The sequence below is a fragment of the Artibeus jamaicensis genome, unplaced genomic scaffold (genome assembly GCF_021234435.1).
Source record: "Artibeus jamaicensis isolate MK-2021 breed Jamaican fruit bat unplaced genomic scaffold, CSHL_Jam_final scaffold_916, whole genome shotgun sequence".
NCBI classification, from domain to species: Eukaryota; Metazoa; Chordata; class Mammalia; order Chiroptera; family Phyllostomidae; genus Artibeus; species Artibeus jamaicensis.
In genome coordinates this window covers 67480013-67503252 of record NW_026522059.1, presented here as the reverse complement: position 1 = coordinate 67503252, position 23240 = coordinate 67480013, and the positions used below count along the sequence as shown (strand labels likewise).

General features: G+C 36.2%; 1 protein-coding gene across 1 annotated transcript in view; it reads right to left on the bottom strand.

Moving 5' to 3' along the window:
* The window catches only part of CNBD1 (cyclic nucleotide binding domain containing 1), a 310447-nt gene that overhangs the window by 213582 nt on the left and 73625 nt on the right, over positions 1–23240 (bottom strand). Inside the window, exons 4-5 of the mRNA XM_037141383.2 lie at positions 18644–18751; positions 3251–3412 (exon numbers count right to left, since the gene is read on the bottom strand). Of these exons, the coding sequence (XP_036997278.2) occupies positions 3251–3412; positions 18644–18751 (270 nt within the window). The remainder of the gene's footprint in view (positions 1–3250; positions 3413–18643; positions 18752–23240) is intronic.

Here is a 23240-nt window from a genome sequence, read left to right as displayed (position 1 = left end):
ATTATTTTAATGTTCCAAACTAATTTATGTTTCCTTCTATCTAGCACTGTTTACTCAGAGCTGCTGTAGAAGTTAAAAAATAATCAATGTTTCCTTCCCACCTTTCACCCTGTGCCACAAATGCATTTCAAAATTCTCTTCCATTCCAGACAGCTCACATACCTGATTTCACCACCTCTCCTTAAGCACCTGTACAACAATTTGCACAACATGGTGAGGGTTGAGCCTCACAGTCAACCATCTTGAGGGTTGAGTTCACCCACTAATGGGGCAACAGTAATCAAGAACCAACAGGAGGGCCCACATATCACACACAAAAGTCATTCCTATAGCAGCCAGTTCAAGTGATTCAGGAGATTGTACCACTGCTTTCCACAGGACATCTATTATAAAAGGCAACTTCATCAATTCTGGGAGTCATAGCAGATCTATTTAATACATAGAAACAAATACAAAGAGACCCCTCAAGTGGGGAAACAAAGAAACAGTCCCAAAAGAAAAGAAGAGAAAAACTCTCCAGAAAAAGAGCCAAACAAAATGGAAACAAGCAATTTATCAGACACTGAGTTCAGAGAAATGGTTATAAGGATGCTCAACAGCATTATAAGTATGTAGAAAGCATGAAAAATAACTGGACAGAAATAGGGAATAACATATCTGAAATAAAGAATACACTGGAAGGGATAATCAGGTTGGCTGAAGCAAATGATTGAATCAGTTAATTAGAAGACAAGATAGAAAAAATCAATCAGAGCACCAAAAGGACAAAAGAATTAAAAAGCAGGAGGATAGTTTAAGGTATCTTTGTTACAACATGAAACATAACTACCACTGCCATCATGGATATCCCAGAAGGGAAAGAGATCAAGGTATAGAGAACCTGTGTAAAGAAATAATGACAAAAAACTTTCATAACTTTGTGAAGAAAAAGTCACATAAATTCAGGAGCATAGAGAATCACAATCAAGAAAAATCCAAACAGACCCACACCAAATTATATATTAAGTAAAATGGCAAAAGTTAAAGAAAAGGGTAAATCTTAAAGGCAGCAATGAGAGGAACATAGTTACCTAGAAGGGAGTTCCCACCAGCTGACTTCTCACCAAAAGTAAGTGGCATGAAGTATTCAAAGTAAAAAACAAGGATCTGAATCCAAGATTACTCTCTCCAGCAAGGCTATCGTTTAAAATTAAAGATGAAATAAAAAGCTTATCAGACAGAAGAAAAGTCTAAAGGAGTTCACTACCCCAAAACTAGCACTGCAAGAAATGTTGAAGGGGCTGCTATAAAAAGAAATAGAGAGAAGAAAGATCATAGGCATAAAGAATAAAAATCACAATAAATAAATACTTATCAATAATAATCTTAAATGTAAATAAATTACATGCTCCAATCAAAAGCTCAGGATAACTGAATGGTTAAGAAAACAAGACCCATATATATGCTGTCTACAAGAGACCCACCTCAGAAAAAAAGATTCACGGAGGCTGAAAGTTAAGAGATAAAAAGAAAAAAATTCCATGCAAGTAGAATGAAAAAAAAGCTGGAGTAACAATACAGTAACCCAAGTAGGGGGAGGGGGTTAATGTAGGAAAGAAAGGGAAGAGTTATCAATGTGTACAAAGGACCCATGGACAAAGACAAAGTGGAATAGGATTGAGGATGGGAGGGAAGTGGTGGTAGGAAAATGGAGACAACTGTTATTGAACAACAATAAAAACAAGTTCAGGATCCAGAGTAGTCCCAGGTGATCACTCAGCCTCAACCCGAAATGTCTGTGCAGGAGACAGAGACTGTGACCCTGGACTGCACATATGAAACTAGTGACAGTGATTATTATTTGTGCTGGTACAAGCAGCCTCCCTATGGGGAGGTGTTCTCATTATCCACTAAGAAACATATAAGAAACAAAATGCAATGAATAACCACTTCTCTGTAAACTTCCAGAAAGTAAGCAAACACTTCAACTTCAGGATCTAGGACTCCCAGCTGGAGGATGCACTGATGTATTTCTGTGCTCTCATGGGGACACAGTGAGATTAGTGACAAGGAGAGGCATACAGAAGCCTTAGACTACAGCACCAGTGTCAGGTGGTAGAGAAGAAGTGGCTGGGGTAACAGGAACATAGAAAATCATTGTCTTCTTTTGGGAATAAAAGTTCCTTCTATTCAAAAAAAAAGAAAGAAAGAGAAAAAGAAAGAGAGAGAAAGAAGACAAGATTTTTAGCGAGTACATGGTAGTTGCTTTTAAAAATGTGTTGTTGTATCACTGAAGTAGCCCATCAATCTGGTAATCATTCAGTTAGTCAGAAATAAACAGAGGGCTCCAGACCTGACAACTTATTCATCAATAAACAAGTTTTAGTAGAATTATTTCTGTGTGTGTGTATATAAAGCACACAGCCCATTCTAAATGTAATTAACATAGTCACAAAGAGATTTGAAATATTAACAAATATGAATAACATACCTTAAGATGACCCCTAAACCCCTCTCCCTGATTTTTTGGGATATGGAAAAAAACCAATGATTTTTTTTCTAATCAACAGAATCTGGCCAAGGTTAGGTATCTGCAGGCCCTTGATTAGGTTATGTGAAATTTCATCTTAGCAGAACCAAAGACATACTCTCCCTGGCTGGTTTTGAAGATATAAGCTTCCACAGTATATAAGGTCTGACAAAGAACCATGTAGCAAGGATCTGTGGGACCTCTATAAGACCCCCACTGAGAGCCAGGAAGAAAGTATGAACCTCAGACCTACAACCATATACAACCAAATTCTTTCAAAAACACATGAAAGCTTGGAAGAGAACCTCATTCTCCAGAAAGGAATGCAGCCAACACATATCTGAGTAAAACCTATAGACATGAGCAGAGGACCTGGCCAAACTCTTCCCTGAGATATAATAAACATGTTGTTTTAAAGCTCTAAGTTAATGATAATTTGTTACACAGCAACAGAAAATGAACACAATAGTGCATGAAGGAGACAAGAAGACAAAAGGCATATTCTGTAGAAGACCAAAGATGAGTTGTAGATTAACACATGCATTGCTGTTTTACTTACTAGTTTATCTACCCAATCCACCCCAAGGCAGTGATGTGAGTTCCCTTTTATTTACTCTGCTGTTGTAATTCAGTGGCTAGATTACAATTACAGTACTTCAGCTGCAAACAACTAACTTTAGAAAATTAAAAAGCCATTCAAAAGAACTTAACTACAAAAAGTAATATATTAAAAACACTTACAATTTCTTTAAGATAGCTAGAAATTCTTCTAACTTTTCTTCAATATTTTTTGATCCATAGAGAGTATGACCACCACGTGCTTTTTTAACATAGATAGCTATGTTGTGAGAGTCATTGTCAGATTGTCGGGGCTGAGTTTCTTCTGTCTCTTCAGAGGGTTTTCTGAACAAGGAAACAATATTTTACCATATTGCATATTACTGGCATATTTGTATTACATACAAATTACTGACATGAACTTTTACTTTATTGTCAAGAGTAGAAATTCACTGTTCTGAAATAACTTGGCATTTTAATAATATATTCATTTCCAATGCCTTAGTTCTCTTCTTTCATCATCAGTAGAACAGTTAAACATGCCACTCTGTTAAATCTAAAAATGAGCATTACAGAAAATATCGTTTACATACAGAATTTTACTATAGGTATTATAATTGTCCAAAGTGATTGAAGCATAATAAACTAAGTCTACATAATTTAAGGAAATAATTTAAGTCAGTGGTCAACATCCTTATCTTTACACCCAAACACTTGTTTCTCAGTGATTTTTTAGCTGTAAGTGCTTTTATAAAATTTTTGTTTCCAATTGGCAAACTATGAACATTTTGAAAGCAACCATCATACTTTATTTTTGTGCTACCATATGTTACACACATAAGTCCCCAAGAGATGTAAGAATATGAGTATTTCCCATTCATTTTTCCATTGCAATCACTTACATTAAGGGGTCACTGAAAACCTAGAGGCAATGAATCTAACAAATAATGTCCATCCCTAGGGGAAAAAATAGTGAAGGAGATTATAAAAAACCAAAATTATCATAGATTCATCACCTTTACTTATTATATACATGAGAATATTTTAAAATAAAGTTAAATATAATATAAACATTATATAGAATAAAACAATGTTATCAAATAAGAAAGAGCTGAGGTTTCAACATAAAACAAAGTTTATTCAGGGTGTCTAGGGATTCCAATCTGGGAGTCACAGATTCAAGAGGAAACCTAAAATGTGCTCCAGAGAAGACAGAAAAAGTCAGAGCATATACAGTCAAAAACCACACATTGTTTCCAAACATTTCCTACTGGCCGTCTAACATGGCAGTTGACTAGTCTAAAATGGTTTGGCCAGGTCCAGTGGACAATATTCTGGGGTAGGCCTTAGCTGAAAACATGAAAGTAAAAGTCAAGTGTGAATATGCATGAAGCACATACATAAAAAGCTCAAAAGCCTAAATCTGACTTCACTAATGGCCTCCTCACTCCATGTTAGGCCCTTTGACAGTAGTGACTCCATTCCAGATGGTTTTTTGTTCACAATAACATCACACATTAATTTCTAATACAAATTTGAGTTCTTTTATATGGGCTACTCTGCTAACCATTATGCAAACATATCTCCTTAATATTAGTCATATAACATAAACGATGTCATCCCCCATTTACAAAATAAGAAAAATGCAGCTTGAGTTTATGTAATTTGGGGGAGAGGTAAGATGGTGGAGGAGTAAATGGAAGCCACACTAACCTCCTTCTAGGACCAATCTAGAATTACGACTAAATTGCGGAGAAATCACCAAGAACAAACAAACAATAGTGAGATAGAAGTCTAATAACCTTGGACAGACAAAAGAATCTCTAGCATTAACTGTCTAGTAAGGAGTACAGTGGAGACTTGAAAAGGCTGGCTAGGTGCCCACAGGCAGCAGCACTGGAAGGATAATTAAGCAACCGGCTGGATACCCGTGAGCAGTGTGGGAGTTGGAACTCCCAGCCTAAAGCACCAGAACCCAAAAGTACACAGATAATAGCCTGTGGCAAGAAGTGGTAGGGTTTCTCTCAGCCAGAGATGGACAGCTGGAAATGCAAAAGCCGTTTAAAAGACCAACGCACAAATTTTCATTTACAGACACATACCTGGGGCTTTGGCAAAGGCAGGGGCAGAGTGGGCTGGAGGTGCCTGAGAAGAGACTGGGGATGGAAGCTTTGGAGAGAAAGCTGAGACAGTACCCACTGGAATACCAGTGCTGAGTCATCACCCATACTGCAACAGTCATCATACTCCAGGTGACCACTCCCCTGAGCAGCAGCAACCTGAGGGGAAAAAACAGCCCTGCCCACAGGAGAGACTCTGTTCCAACTCTGTGGTGCTTAAGCCTGACTGCTGAGTACAGAGTGACTAGATTAACAACAGAAGGAAACAGCCACATACAGTAGATACTTAGTAAATGGGGCACAAAGTGGACTAGAGACACTTGAGGAGAGACTGGGAACAGAGGCTTCTGGGAGAGAACTGAAAGAGTAGCCACTGGGATTCTGGTTCTGAGTCATTCCCCCTTACAACCACAGTCATTCAGCTCAGGGAGACCACTCCCCTACAAGCAGCAGCTGCCTCAGGATAAACAATAGCCTCATCTCCAGGAGGGATTCTCTAAGACTCACTGCTAAGTGGAGAGTGACTAAATTAACAACTGAAGGAGATCACCACAGACAGTATATCCCAGGTAGTCTCAGAGCCAGCTGCTTAAGGTCAGACATAGTTAACACCTGACATCACCAGAGATGGATCCAGAAAGGAAAAAACAGTGGTTAATTCTAGAAGCTATTGAGATGAAATCCACTGTGGTCTTCTCCATGATAATATTTTCTTTCCTGCATAGATTTTTTAAAGGATCTTATTTATTTATTTTTAGAGGGGAAGGGAAGTAGAGAGGGAGAGAAACATCAATGTATGGTTGCCTTTCATGCATCCCCTGCTGGGAATTGGCCTGCAGGGAACTGGCCTGCAACCCAGGAAAGTGCCCTGACCGGGAATCAAACCGCGATTGTCTGGTTCGCAGGCTCGTGCTCAATCCACTGAGCTTCTTTCCTGCATAGATTTTTAATATTTATTCCTTGGTCATCATTTGTGAATATTAAGTTATTAGATTTTATACTATAGTTTATTTATCTTTCTTATAATACTCTTATCTCTTTATGCCCTTCTTGATAATGGTTCATTTCCTGCTGGTAGTGGAATTGCAGAAGGGATATTTTTTCAATGTGGGTTTGTTCCCTAAGATTTGTGGTTTGGTTTTGTCATCACCTGCACAACAGCATAAAAAATATGGTGGGTGAAGTGACCAGCAGGAGGGAAGGACCCACTGAAGAACAACATTCAAAACCCAACTACATCCATTAAGCCATCATAAAGGGCATAAAGGGCACCCAAAGAGCATCAAGTACAGGAGTTCAGTAAGACTGCAAAACTGAATCTCACAGGTCCCCTCCCATAGAAGTTCACACTACAAACTCAGGGAGTCAAAACAGATCAATTTAACAAGCAGAAGCAAACAAAAAAAGATTCTCACAAATAATGGGAAGACAAAGAAATTAACACCCAAATGAAAGGAAAACAGGAATCTTCAGAAAGAATGGTAAGTGAAATAGAGGCAAGTCAACTATCAGATATTGAGTTCAAAGGAATGGTTATAAGGAAGCTCAATGAGATCACTGAGAATTACCAAAAACTACAGGGAAACTAGAATGAACTCACATCAAGTTTCATCAGCATGAAAAAGGACACTGAAACAATCAACAAGAGCCAAGAGGAAATAAAGAATACAACTTCAGGAGGAAAGAATATAGTAGAAGGAATCAAAACCCGGCTAGATGAAGAGGAGGATCAAATCAGCAAGCTGGAGAACAATTAGAAAAGCACCCAGAAAGAGCAAGGAAAGGAAATAACACTCAAAAAGAACAAATAGGGGTTACGGGATATGCAGGACAACATGAAATGTAATAATATCAATATAATAGGGATATCAGAAGGAGAAGAAGAGGATCAAGAGATAGAAAACATATTTGAAAAAGCAATGATGGAAAATTATTGTATTTTGATGAGAGAATAAGTCAGGCAAATCCAAGAAGAAAAGAGGGTCCCAATCAAGAGGCACCCAAAGATGCCCACTCCAAGACACATCATAATGAAAATGGCAAAATTAAAAGACAAAAAGAGCCCTGGCTGGTGTAGCTCAGTGGATTGAGCGCGGGCCTGCGAACCAGACAATCGCAGTTCGATTCCCAGTCAGGGCACATGCCTGGGTTGCAGACCAGGTCCCTGCAGGCCAATTCCCCGCAGGGGACGCACGAAAGGCAACCACACATTGATGTTTCTCTCCCTCTCTCCTTCCCTTCCCCTATAAAGATAAATAAATAAAATATTTTAAAAAAAAGACAAAAAGAGAATCTTAAAGGCAAAGAGGGAGAAATGGGAAGTGACCCAAAAGGAAGCCCCCTTAAGGCTAGCACTGACTTCTCAATGGAAACACTACAAATACAGAAGGAAATGGCAAGAAATATTCCAAGTAATGAAAAACAAAGACCTGAAACAAAGATTACTCTACTATCAAGGCTCTCAATTAAAATGGAAGGCAAAATAAGGAGTTTCTCAGACAAAAGAAGGCTGAAAGAACACACCTCCACTAAACCAGCACAGGAAAATATACTAAAGGGACTACTTTAAGAAAAGGGGGAAAACAGTGAGACAGAGAAAGAAACACAGGTATAAAGGGAATAAAATGACAATACATACCTATTAATAATAACCTTAAATGTGAATAGGTGAAATTAACCAATCAAAAGACATAGGGGAACTGAATGGATAAGAAAAACAGACCCACACATATGCTGCCTACTAGAAATCCACCTCAGAATAAAAAACCTATGCAGACTGAAAGTGAAAGGCTGGGAAAATGTTCCAAGCAAATTAACAGGGAAGAAAAGCTGGCATAGGAATACTTATATAAGACAATATATATTTCAAAACAAAGTCCATAAAAACAGACATAGAAGGACACTTCATTATACTTCAGGGAAGAATTCATCAAGAAGACATAAGCATTATAAACATATCTGCACCCAACATAAGAGGACCCAGATATAGAAAGAAAATCTTGGAGGACTTCCAAAATAATATAGACAGCAACACACTTATACTAGGGGATTTTAAAACCCCATGTCAACAATGGATACATCTTCGAATAAAATACCAACAAGTATATTGTGGCATTGAACAATGCCCTACATCAAATGAATTTAACTGAATATATACATATATATATATAAGATTCATTCCAAAGATGCAAAATACCTATTCTTTTGAAATGCACATGGAAGATTTTCAAAGATATACCACATGATTAGACACAAAATAAGCCTCAACAAATTCAAGAAAACTGAAATCATATCAAACATCTCAGACCACAAGGGTCTGAAACTAGAATCCAACCTTGAGGATAAATCTCAAAAACACTCAAATGCATGGAGACTGAATAGTATGGTATTAAACAATGAATGGGTTAATAATGAGATTAAGGAAGAAATCAAAAAGTTTCTGGAAACAAATGAACTCACAACAATTCAAACTTATGGGACAGAGTGAAGGCAGTCCTGAGAGGTAATTTCATAGTGAAGCATGCCTACCTAAAAAATATAGAAACATTTCAAGTAAACAACCTAACCCTCCATCTACAAGAACTGAGAAATAAAAACAAATGCAGCTCAGAGCAAGTGCAATGAAGGAAATAATCAAAAACAGAGCAGAATTAAAGAAAATGGAGTCTAAAAAATAATTATAAGGATCAATAAATCCAGGACCTGTGCCCTGAAAAGATAAACAAAATGGACAAAAGTTTAAGTGAGCTCATGAAGAAAAAAAGAGAGAGAACCTAAAAATACAAAATCAGAAATGAAAGAGAAGCGATTACAACTGATACCAAGGAAGTACAAAACAAACAAACAAGCAAAATATAACCAGAGACATTGAAATTAAGAATAAACTGACAAAAATTACAGGAGAGGTGGGAGAGGTAATGAAGGAAGGGAGAAGGGTTGTCAAGGAACACATATACATGACATATGAACAATATCAAAGGATGGTAGGATAGAGGATGGAAGGTGGAAATGACTGGGGTGAGGGGAGTCATGGGGGAAAATTGAAACAACTGTACTTGAACAACAATAAAAGAAAAGGAAATAAAATAAAGGTCATCTTCAGATAAAAAAAGAAATACAAAGGATTGTAAGAAGGTACTACAATGAACTTAATGCCAAAGAATTTGAAAACCTGGTTGAAGTGGACAAATTACTGAAAAAATATAATCTTCCAAACTCTATAAAGAAGAAGCAGAAACACAGAACTGACCAATAAAAGCTGGAGAAATTGAAGCAGTGATCAAAAAATCTCAGCACACAAAAATTCTGGACTGGACAGTTTCACAGAGAATTTTATAAAACATTTAAGGAAGAGCTTATATCCCTATCCCTCACAGAGTATTCCAAAAAATCTACAAAGATGGAAGACTCCCAATCTCTTTTTATGAAGCAAGCATCATCTTGATTCCCCAAACCAGACAATGATATAACAAAGAAAGAAAACTACTGGTCAATATTTCTGATGAACATTAAACTAAAATCCTCAACAAAATATTGGCAAACTGCACCCAGCTATACATTAAAAAGACCACACAACATGATCAAGAAGGATTCATCCCAGGGATGCAAGAATGGTACAATATTTGCAAATCAAAGGACATAATGTATCACATAAACAAAAGGAAAGACAAAAATCATATGACCATATAAACCAATGGCAAAAAAGCATTTTGAGGTATACCACTCATTTATGATAAAAACACACAGCAAAGTGGGAGTAAAGGGAGCATACCTCAGAATAACAAAGTCCATAAATGAGAAACCTACAGCCAACATCATACTCAATGGGCAAAAACTAAAAGCTTTCCCACAGAGATCAAGAATAAGACAAGTATGTCCACTTTCACCACTTCTTTTCAATGTAGTATTGGAAGTCCTAGCCACAGTGATCAGACAAGAAAAAGAAATGAAAGGCGCCCAAAATGGAGAGAAGGAAGCAAAACTTTGTTTGTAAATGAAATGATAGTGTACATAGAAAATTCTATAGACTCCACAAAAACTATTCAACCTAAAAAGTGAATTTGGCAAGACAAGAGGATACAGTCAATATTCAGAAATTGAATACCTTTTTGTATACCAACAATGAAATACCAGAAACAAAAATAAAGAAAAAAATCCCATTTGATACAGCAACATGAAAAATAAAATACCTAGGAATAAACCTAACCAAGGAAGCAAAAGACTTATACTCAGAAAACTACACAATATCGAAGAAAGAAACTAAGGGAGACAAAAATAAATGGAAGTATAAACAGTTCATGGTTGGAATAATTAACATCATCAAGATGTCCATACTAACCAAAGCAATTTATATATTCAATTCAACCCTATTAAAATATCAATGACATATTTCACAGATATAGAACAAATATTTTAAAAAGTTGTATGGAACTGCAAATGACCCTGATAGCTGCAAATGTTTTGAGAAAGAATAACAAAGTAGTAGGGATCACAAACCTGATATGAAACTATATTACAAGGCCACTGTAATTAAAACAGTCTGGTACTGGCATAAGAGCAGATGCATAGATCAATGGAAGATAATGAAAAGCCCAGAAATAAATCGAGTCTCTGTGGTCAATTAATATTCAAGAAGGGGGCTTAAGCATAATATGAAGTAAAAATAGCCTTTTCAACAAATGTTGGAAGATGTGGACAGCTATATCTTAAAAAATGAAATTTGACCACCAACTTATACCGTATACAAAAACCCTCAAGGTGGATAAAAGACTTAAATATAATATGTGATACCAGAATAGTCCTAGAGGAGAACATAGGCAGGAAATCTCAGATATTCCACGAAGCAATACTTTTACTGATATGTCTCCTAAAGCAAGATACATAAAGGAAAGAATAAGCAAATGGAACTTCATCAAAATAAAAAGCTTCTGTACAGCTAAAGAAAACATCAGAAAAATGAATAGGGAAGCAACCATATGGGGAAATACATTTGAAAATGATACCTTGGGCAAGGGTTTGATCTCTAAAATATATGAAAAACTCACAGGACTTCACTCCAGAAAGAGAAAGTTCATTTTTTAAATTGGCAAAGGACCATTTGTCAAAGGAGGATGTATTGAGCGCCCAGAGACTGATGAAAGGATGTTCGGTATCACTAGCCATCAGAGAGATGCAAATTAAAGCCACAGTAAGATACCAATTCTCACCAGTCAGAGTGACCATCATAAACAAATCAACAAACAACAAGTGCTAGTGAGGCTGTGTAGAAAAGGGAACCATAGTGCACTGTTGGTGGGAATGAAGACTGGTGCAGCCACTGTGGAATACTGTATGGAATTTCCTCAAAAACTAAAAATGGAACTGCCTTTTGATCCAGCAATTCCACTGCTGGAATTAAGCCCTATGAATCCTGAACAACCAGTTCATAGAATCTATGCACCTCAATGTTCACAGCAGCACAATCTACAATAGCCAAGTGGTTGAAGCAACCTAGGTGCCCATCTGTAAATGAGTGGATTAAAAAACTGTGATATATTTATGTAATGGAATACTATTCAGCAGAAAGAAAAAGGAGCTCCTAGCCTTCATGACAGCTTGGATGGAAGTGGAGAGCATCATGTTAAGTTTATTAAGCCAGGCAATAGAAGATATACCAGATGATCTCACCTATAATTGGAAGCTAAGCAACAAAACAAATAAGTGATCAAAATGGAACCTGAGCCATTGAAATAAAGAACTGACAGTAACCAGAGGATTGGTGGGAAGGGATAATGGGGGGGTAAGAGCACAGGGTCATCAAGGAACATGTATAAAGGATACATGGACAAAGCCAAATGGGGGCAGGATCAAGGTTAGGAAGTTGGGATGCCTAGTGTGGTTAGGAGTGGTGGGAAAAAATGAAAATGAGGTAATGGATATTTAACTACACTTACTCTGATGATCATTTTGTAATATATATGTGTACATGTATCTTGAATATATATATATTGAATCATTATATTGTATACCTAAAACTAATATAATAGGTTAATTATACATCAACTATAAAAAAGGTTGCTTAAAAATAAAATTAAATTAAATTTTGATACAAAAAAATTCATCTACAATAAAAAAAGTTTAAAAAAAACAAATACTATTAGAAGATGTGGACAGCTACATCCAAAAAATTGAAATTTGACCACCAACTTACACCATATACTAAAATAAACTGAAGATTAATAAAAGGCCCAAATATAATTTGTCAAACCATAAAAGTACTGGAGGAAAACATAGGGAGAAAAATCTGAGATATTTCATGTAGCGATATTTTCACTGATATGTCCCTTAGAGCAAGGGATATTAAAAAAAAAAAGAACAAACAAATGGGACTTCATCAAAATTAAAAGCTTTTGCATGGCTAAAGAAAACATCAAGCCCTGGCTGGTATAGCTCAGTGGATTGAGCGTGGGCCTGTGAACCAGAGGATCACAGTTCAATTCCCAGTCAGTGCATATGCCTGGGTTGCAGGCCAATTCCCGGTGGGGGACACATGAGAGGCAACCATACATTGATATTTCTCTCCCTCTCCTACCTTCCCCTCTAAAGATAAATATATTTTTTAATTTTAAAAAATTAAGACTTAGAAAAAAAGAAAACATCAGCAAAATGAATAGGGATCCAATCTTATGAAAAAATATATTGGCAAATGATATCCCAGACAAGGGTTTTCTCCAAAATACATTAAGAACACATATGACTCGACTGCAGGAAGACAAACAATCCAATTTAAAAATGAGCAAAGGGGCCATGGCTAGTATAGCTCAGTGGATTGAGTACTGTGAACCAAAGGGTCACTGGTTTGATACCCAGTCAGGGAACATGCCTGGGTTGTGGGCCTGGTCCCCAGTTAGGGGCATGCAAGAGACTACTACACATTAATGTGTCTCTCCTTCTCTTTCTCCCTCTCTTGCCCCTCTCTTTAAAAATAAATAAGTAAAATCTTTAAAAAATAATGAGCAAAGGACCTGAACAGACACTTTTCCAAGGAAGATATACAGAGGGCCCACAAACATGAAATGTGCCCATCAGTAACCATCAGAGAGATGCAAATTAAAACAGTGAGATACCACTTCATACTTGTAAAAATGGCCTTCATTAATAAATCAACAAACAACAAGTTCTGTCAAGGTTGTGAAGAAAAGGAATCCCTAATGCAATATTGGTGAGAATGAGGACTGGTGCAGCTACTGGGGAAAACATTGTGGAATTCCCTCAAAAAACTATAAATGGAACTCCCTTTTAATCTGGCAATTCCACTGCTGAAACTGTACCCTAAGAATCTCGAAACACCAGTTCAAAAGTACCTGTGCACGCCAGTGTTCATAGCAGCACAATTTACAATAGCCAAGTATTTGAAGCAACCTAGGTGCCCATCAGTGAATGAGTGGATAAAAAAAAACCTGTGGTACCAGGGGACAGTGACCAGAGGGGAGAGGGAAGGGAATTTAAGGGGAAAAGGGGGGAGGGATTTGTAGGAACAAATAGGAAGGACACAGGGACGAGAACTAAGGGAGGTGGAAATGAGAGGGAGGTGGGGAGCCCAGGGCGGGGGGGGGCGAGATGGGAGAAATAGACAAAAAACTGTACTTGAAAAATAACTAAATAAAATTATATAAAATAAAATAAAATAAAAAAGAAAAAAATTTTAAAAAACTGTGGTACATTTACATAATGGAACACTATGCAGCAGAAAAAAAGAGGGAAAGACTACCCTTCATGACAGCATGGATAGAAGTGGGGAACATTATGCTAAATGAAATAAGTCAGGTGGTTAAAGAAAAATACCATATGATCTCACCTATAAGTGGAACCTAATCAACAAGTCAAACAAGCAAGCATAATATAACCAGAGACACTGAAATTAAGAACAAACTGACAGTAACCAGAGGGGAGATGGGAAGAGATAACAGTGGAAAAGGAGGAAGGATAATCCAAGAATACTTATAAAGGACACGTGGAAAAAGCCCAAGGGGACCTGGCTGGTGTAGCTCAGTGGATTGAGCACGGGCCTGTGAACTAAAAGATCGAGGTTTGATTCCCAGTTAGGGCACATGCCTGGGTTGCAGGCCAGTTCCCAGCAGGGGCCAGTCCCCAGCAGGGGCCAGTTCTCAGCAGGGGCCAGTTCCCAGAAGGGGATGCACCAGAAGCAACCATACATTGATATTTCTCTCCCTCTCTCCTTCCCTTCCCTTCTAAAGATAAATAAATAAAATTTTAAAAAATCTTGATTAACAAATTAAAAAAATAAAATATTTAAAAAAAGAGAAAGCCCAAGGGGTATAGGATGGATTGTGGGAGGTAGAGATGGCTGAGGTTGCTGGTAGTGAGTGATGGGGGAGATGGAGACAATTGTACTTGAACAACAATAAAAAGTTAGGAAAAAAAGAGGTCATATAATCTGTCTAACTATTCAAAACTAATGAACTGAAAAGAGGTTTTTAAATCTATCTAAAGTTCAAAGATTATTAAAGCTTAGTAATAATACAGTTATCTGAAGTATGATTTCTGTCCAAAAGGTATCCAGCCATGAAATATTAAAAATAGAGACATGTATTGAAGAAGATACAAGATATAAAAAACATTGTGCATAAGACAATGATGGCTCAGTTCCCTTCAAAGTAGGCACGCTGGAACCTCACATGCTTCTCCCAGTCATCATCTGCTGCCCCATCATATTTTCCTGAATCTCATCGGTCATCTGAAATCTTTTCCTTTTCAAAGGTAACTTTAATTTCGGAAAACTCTATAATTTTTATGGAACTAAATATGGGCTTTAGTAGGGCTGAATCACCTGGGTGATTTGATGTTTCACCAGAAAACTCTACATGAGATGTAATGCATGAATGGGTACACTGTCGTGATAAAGCTGCCAATCACCAGCTGACCATAGTGGTGGCCTTCTGAATCATCTGAATAGTTTACACAGAGGAATGTTTAAGCTTAATGCAAGGTTTGACGCAAATTCGTTGCTGTACTCATTCAGTCATTTTGAATGCGTCAGCCACACAGTGTAAGTGTTCACTCAGTGGTGTCTAGTGCTCCCACTGATAGTACAGTGTAGTCATCATTGTTCATACACATGCACTCCGGTCCATTCTCCTTATCTTCCAGATAACACCAATGTCACATGAACTGTTCTTGTATATTAACAATGGCTAGATTTTTTCTGGACAGACCTCATATACAGGAAAAAGATTCATGATTATAATTACAAAACTAATTTAAAAGCCAATATTACTTCCCTGCTACCTCTTTCACAAAACTTCCAGCCATTCCACCAAAAGCAATGTAGAACCCTACTTAAAACTATCTCTAGTTACTCCTGTAAATAGATTACAATAGTAAGTACAGTAAAACTTAGCAAGGATGAAAATTCTCACCTTTAACAGGAAACTAAACAACAAAACAAACGAGCAAGCCAAATATAACCAAAGACACTGAAATAGAGAACAGGCAGACAGGGACCAGAGGGGAGAGAGGAGGGAATTTCAGGGGAAAAGAGGAAGGATTCACAGGAACAAGTATAAAGGAAACATGGACAAAAACTAAGGGGGCTGGAAATGGGAGGGAGGTGGGGAGCACTGGGGTTGGGGGCTGGGATGGGAGTAAAAGACAGAAAACTGTACTTGAACAATAATTAAATTTAAAAAATATTTTTAAAAAAGAAAATTCTGATACAAAGTAATTGGGTGTCTTCCTCCTCCAGCTCGGATTCACAAGTGCAAATGGTATGTTTTCTTATCTTCCAGAGAAGAGGGGGTCCATGGAAGGGAGTGGAGGTGAAGGTACAGTTGGCACACTTTTAGGCAGAAATGTAAAGAGTGAGACTCCTGTGGACCCAGTGTTCTGCCCATTTATCTCAAGTTTGCCAAAAGATTCAGAATTATCCTTAATGGTATTTCAGACATTGAGGCCAAACAGGAGGTACCAAACTGCTGAAAGCGACTAAAGCAAAACCATGTCCATATGCATTAATTGATTAATTTATTGAGTACTTAAGTTGTGTCTTACATGCTTTTCAGAAAATGGTATGAAATAGTAATTATATTTACTTAACAAAACTAGCAATAATGTTATATGGGTAGTCTAAAATTACAATCACACAAAAGTCAAATCACATTATGAGAGATTACTAAATAACTTGTGCAATCAGGCAAAGCAAGCTGAGAGTATCAGGAGGACATAGACATTTTGAATAAATATCTCTTTAACATAGGTTTTCACAATTCTGTGAATGTTTATTATTTGCACCTTCAATTACTATCATTTTCTTAAACTTCTTTTTTCTCCAGAAATAAAATGATGTATTTGTTAAAAGTCTACATCTTTTCTTCTTGTTAAAAAGGGTGATATTAAATTTATTGAAGCAAGTGACTCAGTGATTTTTTTAAATTGCTGTTAAGATTATATATATTATTCTGCTGCTATTGTCTAACCTGTTTGAAAAAGAGATAGAATTTCAGGACAGATGGTATAAATCTACAGAAATCATTGTCGACTAAAATCCCTGATAATAATAACAACTAGTACAGTTTAAAAAATCCTTCAATGCCAACTCTGAAGTATTCTATTAGTGTTACCCTCTCTTCCTGAGTAAAAACTAAATGCAATCAATGTTCAGAAACTATGCCAAAATTAGGTTGCTACTTTTGGGCAAAACACAAATTCAAATACAAGTCTTCTGGGTCAAAATTTAGTGTTCTTTTTAAATCAATGTGCCTGGGCATTTTATTTTTTATATTTGTGAATATATCAAAATTTGCCTTCTGTCTAGTTGATCCATAAATAAAATACATTTTAGAAGATGATCACAGTTCCAAGCAGTCCTTGATCTCACTCCTCTCCTGTACTCATCATAGTTTTTGCTCAAGTGGAATTGTTTTCCTACATCTTATCAAGGTCTTTCAATTATTTTTATTTAAGTACCATTGCTCCAAGTGGATATAATGGTCTATCAAGCACTTCTTCTATTCTGTTTGCACATGACTATCTCCTTTCAATATTTACCAAAGGCTCTGAAATCAGGCAATCTCACCAACTGCCCACAGTCAGACAGGTGCCATTCTTTAAAGTCTTCCTATTGTATCTGTCACATGACATTTGTGTTAAATGAATTATCAAGTGCTGAATATGACAATGATAATCAGTGAAGACTGTTGATGAATAATTTTGATAGTGTAGGAATTTAGTGTCTATTAAGATTTGTTTCCTCTGATCTCATCCTGATAAAAGTTTCTCTGAATTACCTGGGCTCTATTCTCAGCTTCTAGACACATTTGCGTGCATCACATTACAAAGGGGACTAGTATGAGAGAACCTTAGAGAAGATTTATAATTTATTGATGAATTATGTAAAATTTATTCTAATTCAGTTTAAGGTATGTTTGTTGCTATTTCACAGTAGATTTCTTTCTGGTTGGACATAACTGTTTTTTATTTCTTAACAATCCCCATACTGCACACATTAGATGTTAAAGCATAATTTTACTGTGAAACATGGATATTGAATTACATCAAATGCATTTTTATATATAGTATTGTCTAGAGTTTCTCTTTGGGATACTTATATTATAAAATTATAACAATAGCTTTTTTGATATTGAGCATTCTTTACACTTGTAAGATGAAGCCAATTCAACTATGATGTATAAATCTTCTAATACACTGTGGCATTATTTCATCTACTATATTTTATTTTACGTGTTTGCTTATATAGTAATAATTAAAATTGGTATTTCTTATTGATGTTATTCTTGTTTAATTGTGATACTATGGTTATATGTGAGTATGCATAGCAAACTTACAATCTACTTTTCATTGTGTATACTCAGGGATAATTAAATTGCATAGGAATTACTTTTTCTTTAAAGGAACTTTGAACAATATCACTTGAGCTATGGGTTTTTAATTTTTACTTTTGCTCTTTTTTTGCTTCCAAAATACTTTTGAAGAATACTTTTCACAACTTTCAGTAGTACCATCATTTTTAAAAATGTCTATCTTCTTAAATAAAGTGCGTATTTTTAAGAAAACTAACCAATAACATCTAGATTATCAAATTCACCTCATTACATAAAGTATTATATAATAATTTACAATTTCCTCAGTTTTTCTATATCATTTATTGTATTATCTTACTCATTTCTACTATTATTTTAGTTTATTATGTTTATTAGATAAAGTTAGTTGTTTAATCACTTTAATGAAAAAACTCAGGAACCAACACACATTTATTAGTCCCAGTGATCATACCATGCCATTAAAACTCCTGCAAAGTGACTGTATGACTCTACCTTCCCCACAATCTCTTTTTCCATCTTTAACCCTTCACATGATAAATACTTCCAGGGTTTGAGTCCACTTGTCCTTCCATGCTGCACACACACACCAAGCTCACATTCAAAAAAGACATCATTACCTTGTCCCCTCCTGTTTGGAAAGTTTGGGCAATCTGTTTTTTTCCTGCAGAAATATTTTAGGATATTGCCTTATAAACTTGTCGTGAGCTGACAGGATATTCAAAGCACTCCAGCTTTTGAGAGAAAGAGAGAGAGATTAAATGGTAAGTATCATCAGATAATAGCTTCCAAAGGAAGTTTTTTTTAATCCAGTACATACAATTTAATTCTATACTATTTAGTCTAAGAAGCAAATAACAAAAATATGAAAACTTTTATGCTTTAAAAATACCCACACTATGACATTGTCTGTAGTTTGTTTCAGAGAGAAATATTTTTAAGATTGTCAAATCCATGGCAGTCATTGTCAAAAAAATAATTTAATTTAATCAAAGACTTAACATTAGACCTAAAACCATAAAAATCAGAAAAAAACATAGCAAAAAATTACAGATTGATGGTAGCATTATTTTATCAGATATATCTCCCCAGGCAAGGGAAACAAAAGAAAAAATAAATAAATGGGACTTCAACAAACTAAAAATTTTTTGCACAGCAAAGGAAATCATCAACAAAATCAAAACACAACCCACAAAATGGGAGAACATATTCACCAATACATCTAATAAGGTTTTAATATCCAAAATTTATTAAGAACTTACAAAACTCAATACCAAATTAAAAATCCAATTAAAAAGTGGGCAAATGACCTGATTAGACATTTATCCAAAGAGGACATGCAAATGGTCAATGGACATATCAACTTTTTTATACTTTCATCAATTAAAGGCTTGCATAAAACATAACAGACTATTAAAATTCCTCCAAAATGATTCACATATATTTTAAATACACATTACTAGAAAGTATATTTATCTGAACCTTTGCAATGATTTTGACAATCTCATGCATTATAATTTTAGGGCTGGAATAAAGAAGTCTTTGACCAAAAAGTTAGCATTTCTCAAATCCAGCAAATCACTGCAATTATCTGGGATATTTCTGTAAATGCCAACTTCTGATGTGTTTCCTATTGAAGGCTGGAGTCTAGGTGCAGTTTTCTGCTTTAAATACTCATGAAGTAGTGACTATTTCCTACAAGGTTTCATTTACTGCAAATATTTAAAATGTCAATAACAAGATCCATCATCAGTAGAGTAATGATATTTGATTTTGGAATATTTGCCTGATTCAATGTTTAGTTGACAACCACTTCAAAAAGATGGTCAGTTATTAAAATGCTAAACATTAATCTTGCAAGTTTATTTCAATAATTATCAAATACCATCTTACTTAAAATTTAACAATGACAAACATCTTAGGCAATATTTGCCTCATAGCAGTGAATGCAAAAATCCTTAAGAGAAGACTTTTCTTATATTATTGTTAATATAAATAATAACAACATATAGTAAAATATTGTAAATGGCTTTCTTTCTCATGGCCAAAGTTCCTAAAACACCTTATTAGTTCTTTACAAATAGTATATATTTTAAGAATCTGTATATAGTATATATTTTAAGAATTTACAAGTAAATTAAGAATTTTTTAAATTTGATTTACCTGGTTCAAATAATGCAATGTTAATGTAACTTAATATGACATTAGAGACCCAAGATGGTGGAGGACTAAGTAGAAGGAGTAACTATTTCTGAAGACCAATCTGGAATTACAACTAAATTGTAGGGAAATCATCCTGAATAACCAACTGAACACTAACTGGAGAGATTCCTTATAACCATGGACAGACAGAAGATACCACTTAAGCACCTGACTGATGGGGGTAGAGCAAATGCAAGAGGGCTGGCCGAGTACTCATGTGTGGCAGCTGAGGTGCCAGAAGGATATTTAAGAAGCCAGGGGTTACCCCTGAGAAGTGTGGGGTCCAAACCCCAAGCTGGGCTCCCCATGGTACAGCATTAAAGCTGGGAAAGAACCCAGAAAACATCCAAATGTGAAAAGCAGCAGGGTTTCTGTTGACCAGGTATAAATGGCTGGAGGGAAAGAGTTTCTTAAAGGGCCAAAGAACAAAATTTTATTTGCAGCCACTTACCCTGGGGGTTGGAAGAGAAAGGGCAGAGACTCTTAAGGAGAGTCTGGGGTTGGTGGCTCTGGGGAGAGAACTGAGGGAATAGCAACCAGGATCCATGTGCTGATTTATTCACCATACAGCAGAAGCCATCCTTCTCAATCAGAGCACTCCTCTATGAATGGCATCAGCCTTAGAGGAAGCACTAGCCTGGCCCAGAATATTTCTTGGCCATGCCCTGTGGTACTTAAGCTTGAATGCCGATTACAGATTGATTGAATTAACAACTGATCAATTTAAAGGCTGGTTAGTTTAATATCTAAGCAGAAAATATAAAGAAGCAGCCAAAAGGGGAAGACAAAGAAACAGACCCCAAATGAAAGAACAAGAGAATTTTCCAGAAGAGCTAGATGAAATAAAAATAAGCAATTTATCAGATAGTTTAGAATAATGATTATAAGGATACTAAACAGCATCAAAAAAGACATAGAAACCATAAACAAGGATCAGTCAGAAATAAAGATTGCAATATCTGAGATAAATAATCTACATTGGAAGAAATAAATAGTACACTAGATGAAGCAGAGGATCAAATCAGTGATTTTAAAGAAAACACCCTAGCAGACCAGCACACAGAAAAAAAGAATTTTAAAAAATGAGGAGAGGTTAAGAAACATCTTGGACAAGATGAAATGTAACATCTTCATCATGAGAATACCAGAAGGGAAAGACAACAAGAAAGGGATTGAAAATCTGTTTCAAGAAATAATGACAGAAAACTTCTCTAATCCAGTGAAGGAAAAAGGTACACAAGTCCAGGAAGATTAGAGAGTCTGAAGCAAGTTGGATCCAAAGAGGCCTATCCCAAGGCACATCATAATGAAAAGGACAAGCCTCAAAGACAAGGAGAGAATCCTAAAAGCCTCAAGAGAAAAGCAAGGGTTTTATCTACAAGGGACCACCAATTACACTGTCATCTGATTACTTTACAGACACATTTCAGGCCAGAAGGGAGTGGCATGAAATGTTCAAGGTGGTATAAAGCAAGGACCTACAACCAAGACTACTTTACACAACAAGGCCATCATTTAAAATCAAAGGATAAATAAGGAGCTTCCCAGACAAGAAAAAACTAAAGGAGATTAAAAACAAACTAGTACTGCAACAATGTTAAAAGGCTAGCTTTAAGAAGAAGAGAAAGGGAAAAAATAGAGGAAAACAGTCTAACAATAAAATGTCACTACATACGAATCTATCAATAATCACCTTAAATATAAGTGGCTTAAATGCTCCAACCAAAAGACACAGGGTAGCTGAACGGTTAACAAAACAAGACCCATCTGGCTGGTGAGGTTCAATGGATCGAATGCTGGCCTGTGAACCAAGAGTCTCTGGATTGATTCCCAGTCAGGGCACAGGCCTGTTTTGTGCACCAGGTCCCCAGTAAGTGGTGCTCAAGAGGCAATCATACATGGATATTTCCCTCCCTTCTCCTCTAAAAATAAATAAGTAAAATCTTAAAGAAAAAAAAAAGAATACAAGACCCATATAGTAGTCAAGGAACATGATGTATAAAAGACACAGGAACAAAGCCAGGGAGTAGGATTGAGGTAGTGAGGTGGGGATAGGTGGGTGGGGTGGAGTGGTGAGGAAAAAATGGAGACAACTGTACTTGAACAACAGTAAAGAAAAGAAAAGAGCCCTGGCTAATGTGGCTCAGTAGATTGGGCATTGGCCTGCAAACCAAGGGATTGCTGGTTCGATTCCGAGTCACAGCACAGGCCTGGGTTGCAGGGCAGGTCCCCAGTAGGGGGTGCTCAAAAGAAAACCACACATTGATGTTTCTCTCCCTCTCTTTCTCCCCTCTTCCCCTCCCTAAAAATAAAATAAATAAAATATTTAAAAGAAAACGAGACCCATATATATGCTGCCTCCAAGAGACCCAACTCAGATTGAAAAATACACACAGACTAAAATTAAAGGGATGAGAAAATATATTTCTTGTAAATGGAAAATAAATGGAAAAGCTAGAGTAGCAGTACTTATATCTGAAAAACTAGACTTTAAAAGCAAAGCTACAGCAACAAAGAAGGACACAACATAATGATAAATGGATCAATCCAACAAAAGGATATAACCCTAGTAAACATTTATGCATCCAATATGGGAGCAACTAAATATGTAAGGAAAATCTTGATGGACATAAAAGGAGAGATTGTCAGAAATACAATCATAGTTGGGGGTTTTAACAACCCAACGACTTTAATGGATAGATCTTCCAGGCAGAAAAGTAACAAGGAGACAGCAGCCTTAAATGACACACTAGATCAAATGGACTTAATTGATATCTTTGGAGCATGTCATCACAAAGCAGCAGAATATAAATACTTTGCAAGTACACATGGAATGTTTTCTAAGATAGACCACCTGATAGGATGCAAAACAAGTCTCAATAAATTTAAGAAAAGTGAAATCATATCAAGCATTTCTCTGACCACAGTCCTATGAAACTAGAAATCAATTGCAAGAACAATGAAAAACATGCAAAGACAGGGAAATTAAATATGTTATTAAACAATTAATGGGTC